General features: G+C 41.0%; 2 protein-coding genes across 3 annotated transcripts; both read left to right on the forward strand.

Moving 5' to 3' along the window:
- The first annotated feature begins 716 nt into the window (after window positions 1-716).
- Window positions 717-20,152, forward strand: LOC116250075 (E3 ubiquitin-protein ligase UPL1-like). Of its 2 annotated transcripts, none has more exons than XM_031623445.2 (17): window positions 717-962; window positions 1,074-1,214; window positions 4,138-4,233; window positions 4,320-4,526; window positions 5,478-11,997; window positions 12,135-13,204; window positions 13,307-13,609; window positions 13,690-13,894; window positions 14,102-14,367; window positions 14,500-14,771; window positions 15,968-17,066; window positions 17,155-17,301; window positions 17,416-17,496; window positions 17,911-18,136; window positions 18,275-18,414; window positions 19,103-19,209; window positions 19,869-20,152. In XM_031623445.2, exons 2-17 carry the CDS (start codon window positions 1,116-1,118, stop codon window positions 19,969-19,971), a joined length of 10,941 nt encoding a protein of 3,646 aa, XP_031479305.1. In that variant the 5' UTR covers window positions 717-962; window positions 1,074-1,115; the 3' UTR covers window positions 19,972-20,152. The 2 variants fall into 2 exon arrangements, with proteins under 2 accessions (XP_031479305.1, XP_031479304.1); XM_031623444.2 differs by having other exon boundaries at window positions 717-958.
- Window positions 20,153-22,012: 1,860 nt separating this feature from the next.
- On the forward strand, window positions 22,013-23,875 carry LOC116251190 (dof zinc finger protein DOF5.7-like). The gene has a single exon (XM_031625303.2). The coding sequence runs from the start codon at window positions 22,696-22,698 to the stop codon at window positions 23,710-23,712; it is 1,017 nt and encodes a 338-aa protein (XP_031481163.1). The 5' UTR covers window positions 22,013-22,695; the 3' UTR covers window positions 23,713-23,875.
- Window positions 23,876-24,334: the final 459 nt, after the last annotated feature.

A 24,334-nucleotide genomic window follows, 5' to 3' on the forward strand; every position in this document is an offset into this window, starting at 1 on the left:
ATGAAACACTTTGTTAAAATGTTCTCTAAATTTGCCTCAAACCTGAGGATGCATTCATGAAAAAATAACAACTTGTTGTTACTGTTGCCAAGATGAGCCCTTAGATATACTCGGTGTCATATATTGCAATCCGAGCTAATGATCTTAGACCAACATTAAGGCCTAATCAGTTTTTATCTAATTAATCCAATCGAACACGCCGTCCAACTCGTTAGGGACTCCAGTTAAGAAGTTGGATTAAGATCATAATCAATCATGGGGGGCATGTAGGACATTTCATTTGATAACTCGGCCAAATGATCCCAGTGGCCCTAATGCTAATCTAATCTCTTTATAACTCCCCACTGACTCAAATTTTGGCCCCCTTTTTAAGAGGACTTACTTTTATCAGTAAAATGCTTGCAGTATTCAAATTGAAGCAATGTTGCCATTGGTTTTGGCATATAACCAAAATTAAATGGAACCTTTTATTTACCAAGTTGCTAAAAAAGTTTAGGACTCCTTGCCACTGTTCAGCTTAAAACTAGGGTTCTTTGGAGAATCCTTACTCACGAAGGAGGGTAAAGTCAATAAAGAGAGTATATATATATATATAATTATATATATATGTGACAAGGGAAGTGCTAAAGGAGGTTGAAATTTATTTCTTTCAAAATTTCCATAATTTACAACGAAGAGGACCTAAAACCGACGTTGCTTCTTCTGATATCATATTCATATGTAGCACTCTCCCATCTCTCATATTACTTCACTTTCTTCCTTCCGCCTTCTTTCTCTCTCTCTCTCTGTCTCAAAACCCTCATTATTTGGGTGTTTCATCAAAAAGAGAAGCGTAACAAGGAGGGGAAGAAATCGACGGATACCCTTGTGAGCTCTATGGTCGTGGATGGTTTTTGTCGACGCGTATGCATCGCCGAGCTGCGTCTCTAGACACCAATCAACACAGAGGAACCCAATTGTAGGTATTCCTGGATTCCCCACCTCTTTCGCTTTTGCCTTGATTTTTCTCTGGAGGTTTTGTTGCCTTCGGTTCATTTGATATCTGGTTTTGTGCCCTTTTTCTTTGTTTCTAGGGTTTTCGCTGGTAGTGTTGGGCGGTTGGGAACCCGGTGGAGATGGCCACCGTCTTGGGGAATCCACCCATGCGGCTCCGGCAACTCCTGTCGTCTGGCGAAGGGATGATGAGGCCGTTAGTCAAACTGGACACCGATCCTGTGAGTAGCATCTTCGCCTATCCGTCAATTCTAATTGTTGTTTAGATTGGGACTAGTCTTCTCTGTTGGTTTTGCATCAGAACGAAAAAAGCTTGCTCGCTCGAGTATGATAGTTGTATCTGATCATAGTCTCTTTGTTGGCTTAATATTGGACTTCTTTTGCTGCTGGGTTTTTGCTTTATGGAGACCATATTAGCCTTTTGAGCGATAGTGGTACTGCCGACTTATATGGTTGGTGGAAGTTGCATGCCGTTGAGTTGTAATTTAAGTTTCTTTGCTTCATCTTGGTTTCAGTTGATTGAATTGGATTGTGGTTCAGATGTTCGCCTTTTGCTTTTGGCGCCTAGGTATGCCGAGGAGAGTTAGCTATGAATTTCTCTTGTTGATGGATGAACTCGATTTATCGGAAGCTAGTGAACGCGCCAGTACCTTTTGTGTTGTTCACGTCATGATATATTGTGTTTGGAATTTGCACGCGACACATTGGTTATTGGGCGCTGATGATAGTTCTGCAACTCTCTCTCTCTCACGCGCGCAAACACACACGCACGTGCACGCAAACTAGACACCTAAAAACATGCCCATACACATATGAGGGTGCATCACCTTGGCGGTTGCTTTTGCTTTTTGGCCAATATTATATGACGTTCTGCCTACATTTTTGGGCGTTCGACTGGAGTACTGGTCCAATGTGGGACACATTCATGAACTGAAAGAGGGAGTTATGAAATATCTGTAGATTTAATTCAAAGTATGTTATGCATATGGTTATGTAATATCTGTAGATTTATTACAGAACATGTTATGCACATGCCATTTGGTTTTTGCCTCAATGTGATATGAGTGTAGATGGTAGTAGTGGATTTAGTGAATGGATTACTAGTCAACCATGCGTCTTCCATGTATTTTTCCTACTGAACGTAATGGCCATGCATAGACCAATTGTTCGTTTTAGTGTTTTTCCTGTTTGTCATCAAGTATGATGAGGTTGTGTCTATCTCCAAGCTCCTTGCCGTCCTATAATCTGCTGAATTGTGAGTGATTACTTGATTGGCTTTTGAAGCTCCAATGGTCAGATATTGCAGATAGCATGCCTCGACACATGGGATAAGTAGGCTGGTTTTGAAAAAGCATACTAGGAATCTCTTTATGGAAGAGAGTCAATTAGGTCCTTTTCGTTTCATCCATTTGTCCAGATGTATTCTATATGTGTTATTCATTAGTAATTTATCTCCAGGTTTAAGTAAGGGAAGTCATTCTTGAATCACTATGCACCTGCATTCTGTACTTTCTAGCAGGCACTGGTTCTTCTTATTTTATATTAATTGGATTTTTGTATTTCAATGTTGGCATTTGTATAAAAATCTTTGTAACTGAGATTTTTCCAACAAGAGTATTCCAAAATATCCTGGGACCTTTTTTCAGAAAAAATCATGAGAACTAGATGTATGACTATGACCTTAAGCAAATGAAGTTTAGCCTGTACTAATTTGGTTTATTACAACTTGTAAAAATACTGGGTTAAAAGTTAGGTTACACTAATTTGCTTAACACTAGTCAAAGTTTCATATTTAGGCATATCATGTGTTCAGTTTGAACTTTCAACTTAATTGGACACAGCACAACTATTTGTATTTTTCAGTTCTGTCAGAATTGTTTGATGAGACGTACATACAACATGCATGCAGTTATCAATGGTGAGCAGGCTTAAGGATCATTAAAGGAAGAATGTGCGACATATGATATACCAACAAACTTCTTTTTTTTTTTCTCCCTAAACAGAAAATAAGAATGTTACAAGAACATAGTCGAAAAAAAGAAAATTAAAACACTTATTTGCTAATCATCAATCAAGGTGATTGATTGATAGAGCTCCACTGAACTTCATTGGAAACATAGTTTCTTGGAAAATTTCTTCCGCAAAGTGAAATAAAGATGAAAATGCAGTTGAAAAATGTAAAATAGTAGACATCATTTTTCTTTGATGTCTTTTCCCATTTTTATATTCTATTTTTCTGCGGATGCCATGATAATCAGACATGGGTTCCTGATTCAAAAAACATTGTGGCACTTCTTTCTCCTGATAACGTTGCACATAAGGCTTTTTTTTTTTCCCTGTCATGCTCTTTCTCCAGTTCCAGTACCTGCAGAAGTTGTCTTGGTTGTTGAAAATTGTTTTTTCTTGTTAAGAGAATGTGATAATGCAATCTTATTTTTAGCAAATGGTTTGCCATCTTAAGGGCAGTATACTTAGTTGTCCTTTTTCAGTAATATAGCTTACAAGCTAATGAAGCTCAATAGCTCATGGTTTATGATTATTTGATTCACTATTCAGTTGGGAGAAAAATATTGTGAAGAGATTGGCTGGGTCTACAGGAAGGCTGGTTGTGCTTATCAGTGGTTGATTATATTCCTTTCGTTGTTCCTTTCAGATTTGCTTGAAATATCATTTGGTCAGCTGTAAAATGCAATCAATTATTCAAATATATTTAAACTCCTTGTGAAATATGGTTTGTATAATTGTATCTATTAAGGCCAGAACGGAGCTCTAGAGTGCCAGGTTGTCTTGAGCTTCTGAGTGGTCCATTTAGATTTAAAGGCAAAGTAATTCCTTGCTGGCATGTTGGCCATTGTTATCTTCTGGAAGAAAACAATGACAAGAACTCTTACACTGTTCTGCAACTGCTGTCTATATTATCTTTACAATTCAGTTGCGGCTTCTGAACCCAATGTTGTAACGTCTTTGTTTGTCTCCATGTGTGTGTTATAGAATTGAGAAAAAGAGAGAGAGAGAGAGAGAGAGAGAGAGAGAGAGAGAGAGAGAGAGAGAGAGAGCCAGTCTAGTATTGTAGATGACTAGCACATTATTGGATAAAGGAAACATGTTGGATATGGACCTGATTGTGTCATTCATATCATGCAGCCTCCAAAGATTAAAGATTTTATAGATAGGGTAATCAAATGCCCTCTGTCTGACATAGCTGCACCACTTTCAAGTTTCTCCTGGGAGTACAATAAGGTATTTATGATCATGGAATTTAGGTTTCCCCTTGTGATACTTTGTTTACTTCTGATTGTTCCTTAATTATGGTTCCATTGCTCCAGGGAAACTTTCATCACTGGAGGCCATTGTTTCTCCATTTTGACACATACTTCAAGACATACATCAGCTGTAGAAAAGATCTCTTATTGTCAAATGAAAGTTTGGAAGAAGATGCTCCATTTCCGAAATATGAGGTGCTATTAATCTTGAGAGTTATACAGGCTATTTTGGAGAATTGTCCCAACAAGAGTTCATTCAGTGGGCTAGAGGTTTGATACATCTTTTGACATATGGATTTTTCAGAAAGCCTCTTATTATTGTTTTTACTTTTTATTTCTGATATTAGAAGGATATGTTCTTCTTTTGGATATAGATGTTGTGCTGTTTGTTCTGTAGCAGTGTTTGGTAATGAGAAGCCATGGAAACCATTTTGGGCTGTCCGGCCAATCTGATTGGGTGGGCTTAAAGCTGCCACGTCAAAAGTAACTTTTCAAAAAGTTGATGAGTACTAGCTGCTTCTCTTCATAAAGTTACTTCTGAGTTCTGATGCATTTGGCTGTGATCCATTTTATGAGATCAATCAGACAACTCACACTGGTTTTTGTTATTAGTCCAAGAAGTTAATATCCGGGTGCTTGATTTTGGATTTTTTCCTCAAATGTTGCGTGCCTTTTGCAAATTAAAATTTGATTGCATCATGTAGATATGAGTTGAGTTTCATATTTTTGGCCTTTATTGTCCTCACTTTTCTTCCATGCAAAAAATCCGACTGTCACAGATCCATACATATGCAGACACACGAATTTGGCATTTTTTGGTCCATGATGCATGAAAAAGTAATTTATCTTGAAATTATCCAGTGAATTATTTTAGCATATTAGTAGCTGGCAGGAATGCGAGCTTTTTTGATGTTCTATTCTAATCTAGATCAAACTGTCTTTCTCCCTCCCCAACAAACGCCCCTTTTCTTTTACTTGTACACACACACACACACACACACACACACACACACACACACACACATGTGTGTGTGTGCATTGTATGTGTGTTTTTGTTTGAACGTTTATGTTTTCACTCATGTGTACATGTGCCACTGTAGATAATTATATTCTCTCCTTTTTTTGAAAGTTAACTAATTCGGAAAGGGCATGATCATTAACATTTATGTGTTGGTTTTCTCATATTTGTACGTTCTCTGAGGCTTTTTTTATTTTTCCCAGCATTTCAACCACTTGCTGGCATCAACTGATCCAGATATCCTCTTAGCTGCACTTCAAACACTAAATGCTCTTGTGAAGATAAATCCCTCAAAGCTTCATGTCAGTGGGAAAATGATTGGTTGTGGTTCTCTCAATAGCATTTTACTTTCTCTAGCTCAGGGATGGGGAAGCAAAGAAGAAGGCTTGGGTTTATTCGGATGTGTCCTGGCCAATGAGCAAAGGCAAACAGATAATTTACACATTCTTTCAACTGATCCTGAGAAAGACTGTCGGGACTCACATTATCGATTGGCTTCTACTTTGCATTTTGAATTCCGTCCCGCTAGTGATGAATTACATCCTTCCAGTTTGTGTACTATACATATCCCTGATATACATAAATGGCAGGATGATGATTTAGCCATTATGAGAGGATGTATTAAACAGTATAAAGTGCCTTTAGAGCAAAGATTTTCTCTGTTTTCAAGAATCAGATTTGCTAGGGCTATGCGTTCTCCTATTGCTGCTCGAGATTACAGCAAAATATGTCTTCTTGCCTTTATTGCATTGGTTCAGTCTAATGATGCCCATGATGAATTGGTAGCTTTTTTTGCAAATGAACCAGAATTTACTAATGAACTGCTAAAGCTTGTACGGTCTGATAATGCTGCTGTTCCAGAAGAGATCAGGACTCTTGCTGTGGTCGCACTTGGAGCACAATTAACAGCATATTCATCTTCTCATGAGCGGGCTCGTGTACTTAGTGGATCTAGTGTTATTGCTGGAGGTGCAGTGGGGAACCGTATGGTTCTCCTTGGTGTACTCCAAAAGGCCGTCATCTCACTTGGAAGCTCATCTGATGCTTCTTGTGTTTCATTTGTTAGTGCTCTCTTGCATGTTTTTCTTCTGCATGTTATATCTTCTTCTAGCTCCGGAAGTTCTGTGAGAGGTTCTGGATTAGTTCCAGCCCTTTTGCCACTTCTGCAGGATGTGGAATTGAGTCATATGCACCTTGTTTGTTCTTCAGTCAAGATCCTTCAGAAACTTATGGATTACAGCAATGCAGCTGTTTCCTTGTTCAAGGACCTTGGAGGAGTTGACTTATTAATTCAAAGGTTACAAGTAGAGATTAACAGGGTTCTTGATGCTGGTGCTGTGAATAGAAGTCCGATGGTTATTGGTGATGCATCGATTTCTGGAGATGATATTGTCTACACCCAAAAGCATCTTATCAAGGCTTTGTTGAAAGCACTTGGATCTGCTACCTATGCTCCAACAAACTTTGGAAGGTCCCAAAACTCCTATGAGAATACTTTGCCTGCTTCGTTAGCCGTAATATTCCGCAACACAGAAAAATTTGGAGGAGATATCTATTTCTCAGCAGTCACAGTAATGAATGAAATTATTCACAAGGATCCTACCTGCTTCTCAATTTTGTATGAGGCAGGCCTTCCTGATGCATTTCTGTTTTCAGTGGTCAATGGTGTCCTCCCTTCCGCAAAAGCAGTTTCATGTATACCTAGTGGTCTTGGTGCTATTTGCCTTAATGCGAAAGGATTAGAGGCAGTAAAGGAACATAATGCCTTGCATTTTCTCATGGAGGTTTGTACATCTCGAAAGTACTTGGTTGCTATGAATGAGGGTATTGTTTCTCTTGCCAATGCTCTGGAGGAGCTTTTGCGCCATGTTTCCACGTTGCGGAGTATTGGTGTTGATATAATAATAGAGATTATTGAAAAACTTGCTGCTATGGAAGATAGAACACATGAAGTGTTCGAAAAGGAAATGCCAATGGAAACAGATGCCGAGGAAAAGGTGAATGAAGGGGATGCAATGGATTCTGATGGGGTTTCTGCTGAACGTTTTTTCCAGCTGTGTGTGTTTCATGTGATGCTACTTATACATCGCACTATGGAAAATGCAGAAACTTGTAGGTTGTTTGTTGAGAAAAAGGGGCTTGAGGCTATGATAAAACTGCTCTTACTACCAAACATTGCGCAGTCATCTGAAGGTTTGTCCACCTCTATGTACACGGCATCTGTTTTTAGAGGATTTACTCAGCAACATTCTGGTCCACTGGCACAAGTTTTCTGCTCTTCTCTAAGGAGTCATTTAAGAAAAACTTTGAGCTTGTTGAACTCTGATCCTGGATTGTTTGTATTGAATCCACAAGCTGAACCTGACAGGGAGATGTTTTCCAGCCTTTTTGTTGTGGAATATCTTCTCTTTCTTATTGATGCATCCAAGGAGAATCGTTGGTTGACTGCATTACTTAATGAGTTTGGGAATGATAGCAAAGATGTTCTAGAAGATATGGGACGGTTGCATAGAGATGTTCTATGGCAAATATCTGTCCTTGAAGATTCCAAAGTTGATATAAGGGATGGTGGTGCCTGCTCTTCTGTTCAGTCCCAGAAATCTGACCTGAATGCACATGACAGTGGAGACCAGAGATTAAGTAGCTTTCGCCAGTTTCTTGATCCATTGTTGAGGCGTAGATTGTCTGGTTTTGGGGTAGAATCACAGTTTTTGGACTTTGTGAGCCTTTACAATGATGTTAGTCGTGCTTCAGGCATCCAGCGTAGATTGGGTATAGATGCTTTGTCAAACATGCGTATTGGTTCAAATCAGAGCCAACTGCAGGTCCCAATTTCTTCAGATGGTGTCTCCACAAGCAAGTCAGAGGGTGAACAACAGAGGTCCTTTTATACCTCATGCTGCGATATGATGAAGTCACTATGCTTTCATGTCAGCCACTTATTTCTTGAATTGGGGAAAGTGATGGTGCTTCCTTCTCGACGACGGGATGATGCCACCACTTTGTCCCCATCAGCCAAGTCTGTCTTATCTACACTTGCTTGCATCATATTGGACGACTTGAACTTTGGTGGGCATGTTGATCCTTCTAGATCAGAGGCACTTGTGTCAACAAAATGTCGCTATATTAGGAAAATCATTGACTTCATTGATGTCATCCTTTTGGACCGGCCAGACTCATGTAATCCAATTTATGTAAATTGCTTTTACAGTTACGGGGTTGTTCAAGCTATTCTGACAACATTTGATGCTACAACTCAGTTGCTTTTTGCAGTCAATAGAGTACCTGCTTCTCCCATGGAAACAGAGGATGCAGATATTGGAGGCAATGAAAAATTGGAAATGGAAACTTCATGGATTTATGGTGCATTAGGCAGCTACTGTTTACTTATTGACCACCTAGTAACATCTTCTTTCATCTTGGCACCTTTTACAAAGCATTTGCTTGTTCAACCTCTGACATCTAGAAGCACTTCAAGAGACCCAGAGGCATTTGTGAGGATACTACAATCCAAAGCGTTAAAAACAGTGGTTCCTATCTGGAATCATCCTCATTTTTCTGAGTGCAGTTATGAGTTCATAAGTGCCATTATATCTATTATTAGACACATTTACTCTGGAGTTGAAGTAAAGAATCTAAGTAATGGAATTGGAACTCGAATCTCGGGGCCCCCTCCAGATGAGTCATCAATATCTATGATTGTGGAGATGGGATTTTCAAGGACACGTGCAGAGGAAGCTCTGAGGCAAGTGGGAACAAACAGTGTAGAAATGGCAATGGAGTGGTTGTTCTCGCATCCAGAGGAAACCCAAGAAGATGATGAGCTTGCTCGTGCTCTTGCTATGTCGCTAGGAAATGCCAGTTCGCTAATGGCAGATGACATGGCAGGAAGTTCAAGCAATGTGGACCAGGAGGAGGAAAATGTGCATCTTCCTCCTGTTGATGAACTCTTATCATCATCTCTCAGGCTTCTAGAGACAAGGGAAAACTTGGCTTACCCTGTCAAGGACCTGCTTGTAATGATATGTTCTCAAAATGATGGTCATCATCGAAACAGGGTGATTTCTTTCATTGTTGAACACTTGAAGGTGTCTCATGTAGTCCCAGATACTGGCAGTGGTACTATGTTATCTGCATTATTCCATGTTCTGGCATTGGTTCTTCATGAAGATGCTACTGCACGCGAGGTTGCTGCCAAGAGTGGTCTTGCGTTGGTATCTCTGGATTTGCTATCTATGTGGGAGCCGCATGCATCAGATGGAGAGAAACCTAATGTTCCGAAATGGGTGACAGCCTCTTTGCTATCTATGGATCAGATGTTGCAGGTGGAAACAAAATGGAATCCTGAAATATTTGGCACTGAGCAGTTAAAGAAGGATGGAAACAAAGGCCAGAGTACTGCTGTACATGAAAATGGCCCGAACAATTTGAACCCTTCCACGTCAGCTGCCATCCAACTGTCTGCATCGGATCAGAAGAGACTTGTGGAAATCATTTGCAAATTTATTTGGAAGCAGATTCCCTCTGAGACAATGCATGTTGTTCTACAGTTATGTGCCACCCTGACCAGAGATCATTCCATTGCAGTGAGCTTTCTTGAATCTGGAGGTTTGGTTTCACTTCTCTCCTTACCTACAGATTGTCTATTTCCTGGTTTCGACAGTATTGCAGCAACCATAATTCGTCATATTCTTGAGGATCCACAGACCCTTCAGCAAGCAATGGAATTTGAGATACGTCATACATTAATGGGTTCCTTAAATAGGCATCCAAGTGGAAGAATGACACCACGCAATTTCCTTAGCAGCTTGGCTTCAGTGGTATGTAGGGAACCATCCATTTTCATGCTAGCTGCTCAATCAGTATGTCAAATAGAGATGGTGGGAGACAGACCTTATGTTGTCTTGCTGAAAGATCGTGAAAAGGAAAAGGGAAAGGATAAGGACAGATCATCTGAAAGAGATAAACTTCCAAATACAGATAATAAATTGAACTCTAGTGAAGTGAATCCAGTTCCACTTCCAGGAAATGGGCATGCTAAAAGTGCCGATGGTAATTCCAAAACATCCAAGGCACACAGGAAACCTCCTCAAAGCTTTGTGAGTGTTATTGATCTTCTCTTGGATTCTATTGTCGCATTCGTTCCCTCACAAAAAGAGGAGGGTCAAGGAGATGGTAATCTTGGTGCCTCATCGTCAATGGAAATGGACATTGATGTTTCCATGAATAAGGGGAAGGGGAAAGCTGTTGCTACTGTACCTGATGAGATCAAACTGGGTAGCCTGGAAGCTCCAGCATCCCTTGCAAAGGTGGTCTTTATTTTGAAATTGTTGTCTGAGATACTTTTGACTTATTCTTCCTCAGTACATATTCTCCTTCGCAAGGATGCTGAAATTGGTAGCTTCCATGGCCAACATCAAAGAGATGTTGCTGCAAATCGTCATGGAGGAATATTTCATCATGTTCTCCACAGTTTCCTTTCTTGTTCTGTAAATATTAAGAAGGATAAGAAAGTTGATAGTGATTGGAGGCACAAATTGGCAACCAGAGCTGGTCAGTTCTTGGTAGCAGCTGCTGTTCGTTCTGCTGAGGGGCGAAAGAGGATTTTTACTGAGATAAACAGTGCCTTCATTGAATTTGTTGATGCAGCTGAACCGTTTGTGTACATGAAACCAAATTGTGAAATACAGGCATTTGTTGATCTCTTGAATGAGATTATAGCTGCTAGATCCCCCACTGGTTCATATATATCATCCGAAGCTGCTTCAACATTTATTGATGCTGGGTTAGTGCAGTCCATGACCAAAATTCTCCAAGTATTGGACTTGGATCATGCTGATGCTCCCAAACTAGTAAGTGGCAGTGTTAAAGCTCTGGAGTCGGTTACTAAGGAACATGTCCATTCTGTTGACTCCACTATTCCAAGAGGTGAAACATTTATTCCATCTACTGGTCAGATCCAAACAAGCAGAGCAGATGGCGATGGCAACAATTTGCAATCTCTGGAGGATGCTTCACAGCCAGATGACACCGAGAGGGCAGGTGGCCCAACAGAGCCATTTAGTGGTGCCAATATCTCTGGGGGTTCAGACTCAGTTGCTGATGATATGGATCATGAACATGACATCAATGGCAGTTTTGTGCCTGAAAATGAAGATGATTTTATGCACGACAATTCTGAAGAAGCTGGTGGACTCCATACTGGTGCAGACGGTATTGGAATCTCCTTTGGTATTGAGCAGGGCGCTCAAGATAATCTTATTGAGGAAGATGATGACGAGGAAATGAGCAGTGATGGTGGAGAAGAAGTGGATGAAGATGAAGATGAGGATGATGACGGCAATGATGAGCTGGATGAAGATGAAGTTCATCACTTGTCGCATCCAGACACTGATCAGGATGATCATGAAGTTGATGAAGATGAATTTGACGAGGATGTTATGGAAGAAGATGATGAAGATGATGAAAATGGTCTTATACTCAGACTAGAAGATGGTATCAATGGGATCAATGTTCTTGACCACATTGAGGTGTTTGGCAGAGACAACTTTTCCAATGATGCCCTTCATGTAATGCCTGTTGAAGTTTTTGGTTCTAGGCGACCAGGTAGGACAACATCTATATACAACCTTCTTGGAAGAGCTGGAGATAATGGCATCCCTATTCAACATCCACTTCTGTTAGAACCTTCTGCTTCATCAAACATTTTGCAGAGGCGGTCAGGTACATCTGTCAGCCATCTTAGTCCAAGTGAACTTCAGTTGTTTTTATTAATTAATATGTTGTATATTATTATATTATTTTTTTAATTATGTGGTTATTACCATGTGCTTTCTCACTTGTCTATGATCCTGTCACAGATAATGCGGGTGGAGCAAGTTCCACTGATCAAAACTTTGAGAGTTTCTCAGCACATTTGGATGCTATTTTTCGTTCTCTTAGAAGTGGGCGGCAAGGAAACCGTCTGAACATATGGACAGAAGATGGCCAAGTACGGGGGGCATCTAATGCTGCAATGGTCACCCAAAGCATGGAAGAATTCTTTGTGACACGTTTGAGGAAACCAAGCCAAGTTGAACCATCCACCAAACTCGGTGCTCCAGAGCAGCCATCACACAAAGGTGATGGTGAGGGTATAGAGGAGCCAATTGGGCAGAGGGAAGAGCCACCAAATGCTAACTCTGGCAATGAAAGCGAGCTTTTCCAGTCCTCAAATCTGGCAGGAGTGGATGGGAACAGAAATGCGGATACAGGCAACACAGATCATGTTTTTCTTCAAGAAGGAGATTTGGCAACCTCACAATCCCATGGTAATGAGATGCAATATGAACGGAATGATGCAGTTCCAAGGGATGTTGAGGCAGTGAGTCAAGAAAGTGGTGGAAGTGGGGCAACCTTGGGGGAAAGCCTTCGTAGCTTGGAGGTTGAAATTGGAAGTGTGGATGGGCATGATGATGCAGGAGAAAGGCAGATAGGTGATCAGGCGAATCGGGCACGTAGAGTGGTATCATCTGCAACTTCCTTGCCAATGAATAATGCTGATGCATCCCCACCAAATGTCAGTGAAGCACCACAAGATCCTGGTCAAGCAATTGATGAGGGCCGCCCAACTGAGAACCAGCAGGCTACTGGATCATTAGATACTGGGTCAATTGATCCTACATTTTTAGATGCTCTTCCAGAGGAACTAAGGGCCGAAGTCCTTTCTGCTCAGCAACATCAAGTGGCCCAGTCCTCAAACGAGCAGCCTCAGTCTGCAGAGGAAATTGATCCAGAATTCCTTGCTGCTCTTCCCCCAGATATCCGTGCTGAAGTTCTTGCACAACAACAAGCACAGAGGTTGCATTCTGCACAGGAACTGGAAGGGCAGCCAGTGGAAATGGACACAGTTTCTATAATTGCAACTTTTCCGTCAGATCTACGGGAAGAGGTAATTAATTGGTTAATTATCTTCTTGGTTCTTTGCCTCTCTCTCTTTGTAGCCATATTTTAGAAGCTATACAAGAATTTTAAAACATTATCAAACATTCAGGTTTTGTTGACTTCATCTGATGCAATCTTGGCCAACCTAACACCTGCATTAGTTGCGGAAGCAAATATGTTACGGGAGAGGTTTGCACACCGGTACCATAGCCGAGCACTTTTTGGAATCCAATCTAGAAGCCGGCGTGGTGAGTCTTCTGCAAGGGGTGAAACTGCATCATCTAGCTTGGATAGAGTTGGAGGTATTCCTTCACGGAGATCCGGTGTAGGCAAGGTTATTGAAGCGGGTGGAGCTCCTCTAGTCGATACAGAAGCCTTAAAAGCCATCGTTCGGCTTCTACGCATTTTCCAGGTAAAGTCAATTTTCTCGTTGTTCTTTTATGCTGTTTTTTTAGTTGATCACCATATACTTTCAATTTATCTGCTTTTCAGCCCCTTTATAAAGGTCAATTGCAAAGGCTTCTGCTCAATTTATGTGCCCATCGTGATACACGTTCATCATTAGTGCAACTTCTAATGGATATGTTGATGCTTGATGTATGGGGGCCCACCAATGTTACGGCCTCTGCAGAACCATCTTATCGTCTTTATGGATGTCAGAACTCTCTCATTTATTCTCGCCCACAATTTTTGCATGGTAAGCAGTTAAGCATACTAGCTTAGTTTTGTGGATTGGGAAAGATTTAAATTGCAAACCTTTTCCTTTTAGTTTGATATAAATTTGGTGGGATGAATTATTGAAGTTCTTGTTGTTTGTATATTTGCTTTTTAACTTTTTCAGCTTGTATTTGTTTTCTTCTTTGCACTAAAGAAATGTATCTCTAACACTTGTTTCATTTCACAGGAGTGCCTCCCATGGTCTCAAGGCGTGTTTTGGAAACATTGACATATTTAACTAAAAATCATCCTCAGGTGGCCAGGCTTTTGCTTCATCATCAGCTGCTTAAGCCCTCTTCACAAGTAAGTTCTGATAGGGGACGTGGTAAGGCTATAATGGGAAGTGAAGAGCCAGCAAGTGAGCAGTATCAGAAAGGTGACGTTGGTATAGTTTTGCTCTTAAGCCTCTTGAATCAGCCATTGTACTTGAGGAGTGTGGCTCATCTTGAACAGGTATTTTCTGTGTAGGACACATGCATCTCATATCCATGAAAGGATACGCACAAAGACATGTTTTTTTTTTCAACAGGAAAACACATATATTTTGATTAGTTGTATTTGACATGCTTCTGTTTCTTGGATCAGTTGTTGAATCTCCTGGAAGTCATAATTGATAATGCTGAAAGAAATTCAGGCACAAGCGAAAAGGCTGAGGAGTCTAAGACATCTGCATCACAGAATATCGGAAATGGTGCTGTATCCAGTACTGAGGCTGCTAGAACATCAACTAAGAATGAAACCAGTGCTCCTGTTGCTGGCGAAGCATCAGATGTTTCAACTTCTAGTGAATGTTGTGTATTACAGAATCTTCCAGGCACAGAGCTCAGACTTTTATGCTCTTTGCTTGCAAAAGAAGGGTATGTTGTCAGATGCTTACAGGCTCTTACTCTATTTTGTGCTACATAATGAGTGGACTTCATATTATTCTATAATTATGCATGTAGTAAGAGTTCCACATTGATGCTTAGGGCAAGTATAGTGCTAATGACCCTTCTAGAGATGAGGGTGTGCAAGTTTTGATGGTAAAATATTACGCTTCTTAAGTAGGTCACATACCTTTGTGTTTTTCTGGTGATGTTCAGGCGAAAAATTTCAGTTGGCTGTTTTTCTGCTTAATTGTTAAGCCTCATCAGTTACGTATGGAGCTTAATGTTAAACTTTCATTGTAAAATCAGTTTCCAGTTTTCCCCTTGATCAATGACCCTCGATCCCTGAGCCTGGAGCAGGCATCTTATTGGTGCTTTGGTTTCGTCAATGTTAATTTTTTTGGGTATTATTTCTGTCATGCTTATTTCATTTTACCTCAAAAAAGGAAAAAGGGTGCTGATTGGATTTTCCGCTGGAAAATGGAACTGAACGGTTTGATTAGATTTTCTTTTAAATTGCTTTTTTCTGACTATTGGATTTTCTTGTCCTGGCTTGACATGATTAAGTATTTTGAGGTAATCTAGCCTTGTTAATTTATGAGGGTATCGTGGTTCCTTGATGCTCTATATCCCATGTTCTTATGCTTGAAGAACTTTTACTTAAACCGTCTGCTGGTCATTTTGTGTCTGATCTTGTGATTATTCATCAAGTCGATACGTTCAGCTCTTTCTTCTGCTTTCCCTTTTCTCAACAAGAAATAGAACAACAGGTTAATAAACAATTAGAATCTTATCTTTGTCTAGTTCTTGATTTGGGTTTCAGCATTTATAACCATCTGCAAATGCATAAAAATGTCTACTTTTTGATTGGGTTTCAGCAATTGAACACAAGGCTTATACATCCATCTTGCGAATGCATGTAAATCAAGCATGGTGTCTGTTCTGGCCCCTTGGAACATCTTTGGGGAGCCTTTATAGCTTGGTTTCATATTTGTTCAGTCTCTCATATTTTTGTGCCTTCTCATCTTTATGTCATCCTGGGGGCTTCTTTTTAGTTCTTTTTGTGGGTGGGTGGCTGGGAAATGAGAAGAGGGGAATTCTTTGTCATATAGATAGTAGTGCTTTTTTTTTAATGAATGGAATAGAGTGGGCAATATTTTTCATTATTCTGTTGATGCCTGTTGCAGATTATCAGATCCTGTGTATGGTCTGGTTGCAGAGGTATTGAAAAAATTAGTTGCAATAGCTCCCATTCATTGCCATCTTTTTATTAAGGAGCTAGCTGGCTCTGTCAGAAATTTGATGAGGTCTGCAATGGATGAATTGCATGGGTATGGGGAATCCGAAATAACCCTGGTCAGCATGGATTTGACAGATGGAACCGCTATTCTTAGAGTTCTGCAGGCATTGAGCTCTCTTGTTTCATCCTTAGTGGAGAAGGAAAAGGATGTTCCTGTTTATGAAAAGGAGCAGAATGATGCATTTTGTCAAGTAAAAGATATAAATGAAACTTTGGAGCCCCTGTGGCTGGAGCTGAGCAATTGCATTAGCAAGATAGAGAATTCTTCCGAATCTGCCATGGGGTTATCTTCAAACTATGGAAATTTTTTGTCAATGTCCACCAGTGCGACACCCCCACTTCCAGCTGGTACCCAGAACATATTACCATATATAGAATCATTTTTCGTAGCATGTGAAAAGTTGCATCCTGAGCAGCGTGTAGCTTGTCAGGACATTGTAGGTGGAGCAAATTCTGAGGCTGAAGAAGCTTCATCATCTAACAGATCCCAGTCAAAATCTGATGACAAGCATAATGCATTTGTGAAGTTCACAGAAAAGCACAGGAAGCTTCTAAATGCATTTATCAGGCAAAATCCTGGGTTGCTGGAAAAATCTTTCTCCCTTATGTTGAAGGTGCCACGGTTCATTGATTTTGACAATAAGCGTGCTCACTTCCGCTCTAAAATAAAGCATCAACATGATCATCATCATAGTCCTTTGAGAATCTCAGTTAGGAGAGCTTACATCCTTGAAGACTCATATAATCAGCTACGCATGCGTTCAACACAAGAATTGAAGGGTCGTCTTACTGTAAATTTTCAAGGAGAGGAAGGTATTGATGCAGGTGGTCTTACTAGGGAATGGTACCAGTTGTTATCAAGAGTAATTTTTGATAGAGGTGCTCTACTTTTTACCACGGTGGGAAATGAGTCCACATTTCAGCCAAATCCCAATTCTGTCTATCAGACAGAGCACCTCTCATACTTCAAATTTGTTGGTCGAGTGGTATGTATGTTTTCCCTACACGATTGATTATCTTGTAAATTCTCTGTTCCCTCTCCAACATAGATCATTAACATGTGTTACCTTGCAGGTTGGCAAAGCACTATTTGATGGTCAACTACTAGATGTTCACTTCACTCGATCCTTTTATAAGCACATCCTAGGTGTGAAGGTCACATATCATGATATAGAGGCCATAGATCCGGATTTCTTTAAAAACTTGAAGTGGATGCTTGAGGTTTGCTATATTGTCCATGTTTTAGCAATTTTTTTTTATCCTCAATTGGAAGCTCACTTTTTGGTTTCTGATCTGGAATGCAGTGCTAATTTATTTGTTTGGATGCCTATGCAGAATGATATTAGCGACATACTGGACCTGACATTTAGCATGGATGCAGATGAAGAGAAGCTCATCTTATATGAGAGAACTGAGGTATGGTTTTCCTTATGTTGAATGTCTTGTTAGCTATGTCACATGGGTGTTGGGTGCGAGTGCATGATGTTATATATATATATATATATATATATATATATATATAATTTGTTATATAAGTAATTTGATTTGTCTATATTTTTAAACTTTTTTTTATCAAGGTTACCTTAATCTCATACAAAATTCAAAGTTTTATTAAATAAAATAAAGGGGGAAGAGGGAAAGGCAGGAGAAGGAAAAACAATGACAAAAAAAAAAACAAGAGAAAAGAAGAACGGGTGCGGTCAGCAGCACCTGACTCGGATTGACCGACTCGGGTCCAGTGTCAGGCCGGCCGCATCGGTGCGGGTGCGCCGCTACCCGTGTGACTTAGTTGTTAGCAGGGGTAGCTGACCAGGTGTATTTCTGATGCAGGTTACTGATTATGAGTTGATCCCTGGTGGTCGGAATGTGAGAGTTACAGAAGAGAACAAGCATGAATATGTTGACCTTGTTGCTAAACATAGACTCACAACTGCAATCCGTCCTCAAATAAATGCCTTCATGGAGGGCTTTAATGAGCTTATCCCCAGGGATCTAATATCCATCTTTAATGACAAGGAGTTGGAATTATTGATTAGTGGCCTCCCAGAAATCGACTGTAAGTTCCTTGGTTTGTATGCTTTGTTACAACGCTCATTGATGTGGATTTCAATCTTTTCCTGTTTTTGTATATGTTGTATCCTCACAAGTCACAATGAGACGCATATTTGATTTCTTTCCCAATATTATTTCATAGTGGATGATCTGCGAGCAAACACCGAGTATTCAGGATACACAGTGGCATCGCCTGTCATACAGTGGTTTTGGGAGGTGGTTCAAAGTTTCAGCAAAGAGGATAAGGCTCGGCTTTTGCAGTTTGTAACTGGCACCTCCAAGGTAGTACCTCTCTCTCTCTCTCTCTTTCTATATATATATATATATATATATATATATATATATATATATATATATATATATATATATATATATAAGCCAGAATGTTTTTATATTTGATCTATATTTAGTGGAAATTTGCTTCCGGATAGCTGGATGTAATATACATTAAGGTTTGCTTTTGTGTTTTGATGTTCTAGAAAATCAATATCTGAAAATACATCAATTTTTAAAGTTCAAAAAACTATGTTTATAAGAACAAAAACACAAAATAAGTACTCAATTTAGTCATGCTTAACACAGACATTGTCAAATGAGATCAAAGCACTATGAAAATCCAAACTAGATTGTGGAGAAGTTTTAGTACTCCTTGTTTGTTGCCGATCATGAGTTAGTGCAGCTAGTGCTTTAGGCTACTTTAGGATTCTCTTCCAAGACATATGTTGCTTGAATTTCTTCTTGTTGGGGCTTTATGCATTCTGTTAGGAATCGTGGGTGCTGAAGTGCATGCATCCTGCAGATCTCACTATTGCTATTTGATGTTCATGTGATGGTGAAAATCCTTTCTTTTGTTGTTTGGTGTTGCTGTCTTCATTATTGTCCGTTGTTTTCCCCCCCTTGTGGTGGTTCATCAAAGAAAATGCAAAATCATTATAGCCATGATCATTTCCTGTACCATATTGGCTTGCAGGTTCCTTTGGAAGGTTTCAGTGCTCTTCAAGGAATATCAGGATCCCAAAGATTTCAAATACACAAGGCTTACGGCAGTCCAGATCACTTGCCATCTGCTCACACTTGGTAATTGTTGTGCTAACTTCTATTTTTATGCTGAAACTTTGATTTTCAAACCAACTGGTAAAGGATGGATAGCTTGGCTTACACGTAGTGTTCCATGCTCATCACCTGAACGAACGGAAAATCGGGTCAGGCTTTCTGTCTTTCCGATTTCCTTTTCATATTGTAGATCTAAGTATAAGCCGTCTGACCACACACACAGATGCTGCAACACGTGCAGACATACAAGTACGGATGATGGATATTTTGAAAATGATTACTCACAAATTAACTACAAATTCTTGGATAACTGTTCCAGATCGTTGTGATTATATATGTAATTTCATCATGCTGCATTCTAATAGAAAAAAAAAATCATGTGATTCCCTAGAAATGAACAATCAACGACCTAGCTTTTGGCCAATCCAGGTTTGACAGTGTCATGGAGTGTCTCATGATGTACTTGCACAAAGAGTCTATATGGTGTGTCGTAGAACCTGGAATTGCGCATCTTAAAAGTGGAGAAACATATCTTCATGTCAGATTCTTGGAGTGCACTTGCAGGCAGCTCCACAGTTTGTGTGGTGCCTCATAAGCCTCTCCACTGCTTCGATTCATTTTTGGAAGAGTTTGCTTGAGCTGTGCTTTGTGTTTTTGGCTTATATTCGATGCTTTTGCTGCAGTTTCAACCAGTTGGATTTACCAGAATATCCTTCCAAACAACAGCTCCAAGAGAGGTTGCTTTTGGCTATCCATGAGGGTAGTGAAGGCTTTGGCTTCGGTTAATATCATCGGCCATTGAGTGCCAGTGTAGATATGTGTTCAAAGTCGGCGAATACCCAAAATGTGAAGATTGAACAAAGGGGAAAGAGAGGAGAGAAAAGGGAGGGTGGCTGTTGGGGATATGTTGGGATCAGTTTATAATTATTTGGTGTACAGCATTTTTATAATGGATGTTACTTTGGCAGTTTTGTATCTTGCCTAATTTCTATTTTCCCATAGTTTTTGCTTTACATTTCATCTGCTTGAGCTCTCCGTCTAATTGCGTCAAATTCCGTGGCGCGAACTAATAAGAACTTGGGCAGTAATGGGTGCAGGTTAACAAGGAAATAATTTAACATGAAAATGGTATCTCGGCCCTCTGCTCTTTTTCTGTTTTCAACCCTTTTTTGTTACTCCATATCGCTGGTAAACATGAAAATAGTTTAATATTTTTTTTTTCTTAAAACTTTACTCCCCCTTACGCACCAAGGGGGACTCCGACGAGAATGCAGGTGAATAGTCGTTTCCCCGACCCGTCATTCTATATTTGTTATTTGGGTTTCCGAGTAGTTGAACAATCATCCGGTGACCTATCCGATGGTTATCAGCAGGAGGTCCTCGAACGGGAGTCTCCTCAAAAATATGGCGCACGTCTCTGACATTGTGGCTAACGAAGGAGTACGTATATGAAAAAAAAAAAAATACAAAGAAATCGCAACGCCTGGCTTTGTATATTTGCGTCGAATGTTATTAAAACTTCTCATTTACTAGTGTATTTCATCCGGCAATGAGACACCCATGACACGACACTTCTTGGCAGCCTCTTGGCTTGGTCTAGGCACTGACCCTCTAGATTGTAAAAGAAAAATATCTCAAATTCACAAGGCATGTGTTTGAGTCAAGCACCAAAAAACTTGACCTTAATACAAGGATACTGTCTTGCACCTCCAAGAATCCTAGTTCATTCAAACAAAAAAAAAAAAAAAAAAAGGCGGTCTTATGTGGTGTAACGCCAAGTGGTTTATCGTAAATAATAAGTAACCTAGTTCGCCTTCATGAAAATAAACGGAACAAGTGAGGGCACGAAAGCAGCTCATGGCCCCAACACGTGCAGACTCGTTGTGAGAGTGTGAAGAGCACTGGGCTCGTGCAAAGGAAGGGGAGGGAAAGGGGTGTTGTCCGAACGGTCACGGGGATCAAGCCCCGCCCTCACGAGCCCACCTTCCCCTCCCTCCCGGTCAGTGGGGCCCTGTCTAACATTTCTACCTCTCTTCTGACAACGCTCATTTAAAAAATAAAATTAACAAATGAGGTCTCCAGGGTCCCATTAAATCGAATTTTGGAAGAAGGCGTTTACATCCCAATCGGAAATCGAGGAAACAGAGGCCAAAATTCTAAAACGTGATTCTCCTCATCATTGCTTTCAGAGAAGTTTTTTTATATTTTGGATTGGAAGCACATGAAATTGTAAGGCGTGCAGGTTCATGTTCTAAAGTCAACAGAGAAAATCTCATGTCAAAAGAAAAATATTACCTACAAGAAGTTGTTCTTTGAAAATTTTGCAGAGGAAAAGCTCCCCAGAATTCGGGATTGGAAATATTAAAATGCCCCTTACTAAACAACCCAATGTCCTTGTGCATCTTATCTTTTGTTTAGAGAAATGTTTGATCATAATCTCAAACAAAACTTCCATATTCCAAATGTTTTTGTAATGAACCGACTTCGGGAGCGTTTGGTTCCTCATTGGAACACTGCAGAGGAGGAGAACGGTAGGGATTTGGGCTCCTTCATCAACCAGTAACAAATTCACCCGGGAAAATCAGATCATCATCCTGTTGGAACTTGGAAACTGCCAGGAAGGGGTCTCGCATTAAAATCATGTCATGCAACACCTGAAAATTCATGTTCGACGTAATAATAAGATGTTAAAGATTTCCCAGATTGATTGTGAGGGAAAGCGAGTCTGGTGGCAGAAAAATCATTCATGTGAAACCTCCAACTGGTGCCTTAAATGCAGGTTTTGCTTCGAGGGGAAAATTGACAAGAGAAGACACCGGAGGGCAGTTTGGGAGTGTCCGGCGACGTATCTCCTCCCGCGCCTACGCGTCACCGCATGCTTTCGAGCACTAACGCCAGCCAGCTGCGGCTTTTCTTGTCCGACCAGAATGCTGCCGACTTTTCACGATCGCGCGTTCGAGGCACAGCAGAGAAAGATAGAGATGAACCGAGAGGCTTCGTCGCCGTTCAAGACGACCTGTAAGCAGCATCTCAACCGTCTATTCTCTCACGTACCGTGGCGATCCTGGGGTTGCAGTTCTTGCAGGCCGACTACACAATAAGGAGAGGGAAGGCCAGACCAGTAGGGTGGTAGCATTGCAGAAACAGCAGAGGACCCGAGAAGGCCTGCCTGGTGGCTTTCCTTCCTCTCCTCTGTCTGTAGCCTCTCTCTGTCTCTGCAGCCACCAACAATCTCTGCGGCTTCTATTTGACAAGATTCTTTTCTGTTGTCCTCTGCCTCTTCATCTTCCCCGCCCATGAAACGCAGGATCCATCACATCCATTAATTGTCTCCCTTCGCTTCCATTGTTATCACTGGCGCACGTTAATCTAGAAACCCCCAATCTCTAGAAGGAGGCCGCTCTGTACCACAAGTGTACCTCGTGTCAGTCACAACCAAGTCAGTTTTAACTGGGTTTTCTTGTTTAACAAGGAAGAAGAAGTCGATTTGTAATTTACTCCGGACGGAAGATGCAAGGAGGCGGAGGCGGAGCCATGGTGGCGAAACAGTTAGGAGGGGAGAGGAAGGGAGCTGGGCCGGCAGCGAGGCCGCCGGAGGAGCCGCTGAGGTGCCCGCGCTGCGACTCGCTAAACACCAAGTTCTGTTACTACAATAACTATAGCCTGGCGCAGCCCCGACACTTCTGCAAGACGTGCAGGCGTTACTGGACCAAAGGCGGTGCTCTGAGGAACGTACCAATAGGTGGAGGGTGCAGAAAGAACAAGAGGAGCGGAACCAGGGCTTCCTCCGGGCCAAGCTCCTCTTCTCAGAGGAGCCTCACCGTCGCCGAAGAGGACTCCAGGACTCAGCTTGCCGGTGGAGTGACTTCCCCACTCTCATCCTCCTCCACCTCTTCCTCATCTCTCATCCATCCGTCGGAAAGCAGCACCACGAAACTGTTCCATGGCTTGTCTTCCTCATCCTCCATGGACTTTCATGTTCCTGGACTGCCCTTCATCAGGCCTCAACCTGGTGCCTTTAACCAGTTCCCTTCCTTTGGTGTTCTTCCACCTACTTCTTCTTCTTCTTCCTCATCTTCTACGAGGGTGAATTCATCTACTTTGATATGCCCTCCTGCCAGTTCAGTAAGGCATGGTGGGACTAGTCTCTGCGGTGGGGCTTTCAGTGGAATGGACTCCCAGCAGAACATGCACAGCACGATGGCAGCTTCAATGGAGTCACTAAGCGCCATGAACGCAGATCTTCATTGGAAGTTGCAGCAGCAACGTCTGGCGATGCTGCTGGCGGAAGGGCAGCAGCACAAGGAGACGACCGTGAGCGGCTTTGTAATCGGGACGCATCATGGGCTTGATCAACAGCATCAACATTCACAGAAACCGAGCATTGAGAACCCAAACTATCAGAGAAGTAATGAGCTTTCCAGTAACGGAAGCAACATTGAAGAGACAAGGGAGACGACGAATGAATGGCCTTTTGGGAGCTGGAGCTCGTGGGATGACTTCCATCAGTATAATTCGCTGCCTTAGTGGAAGAAACAAATCCAGAAGAAGACATATACTGTTTTTGCAAAGTGCAGAAGAAATTGATAGGTACGGACTTGTCAAAAGTTTTCGAATTTGCTCTTTAAATTTCTCTTTTTCGGTTTAGCTTTCTTTTAATTTCCTTTTCTTTCTGTCGGTTGTTGGTTTAGTAGACTGGTTCTTAAGAAGTTCCTTTTACCTTCTTTTTCTCTTTCGTCTTGAGCTAGCAATAAAGAAGAAATTTGTCAAATCGTTCAGCCTTTTGCTCTTTCCTTGTCTCTATTTTTCTTCTATTTCGGGCTGCAACTTCCTTTTCCTTCGTCGTTTGTGTGCTGTTCCTACTTCGCCTAGCTAGTTCCCAGTACTCAACGACCTTCTTCGTCTTTCTCTGGTCTTCTTTCTCTTCCTTTTCTTGATTCTTTGCATTGATGCAGATAACAGCAGTAAAAACTAAATTTGTTTTATATGGGAATGGAACTCGCGTATTTGTTTTCGATGCAGATTGAAAACTGGGAATTCGCGTTACACAGGACGATCATTTCTTGACACTGGTTTAGCCTTTATTTATTATTAATATTTTTTATTTTTTTTTGGTTGGCATGGATTGCATTCTTCCACAACTGCTGTC

The sequence above is a fragment of the Nymphaea colorata genome, chromosome 3 (assembly GCF_008831285.2).
Source record: "Nymphaea colorata isolate Beijing-Zhang1983 chromosome 3, ASM883128v2, whole genome shotgun sequence".
NCBI lineage: Eukaryota > Viridiplantae > Streptophyta > Magnoliopsida > Nymphaeales > Nymphaeaceae > Nymphaea > Nymphaea colorata.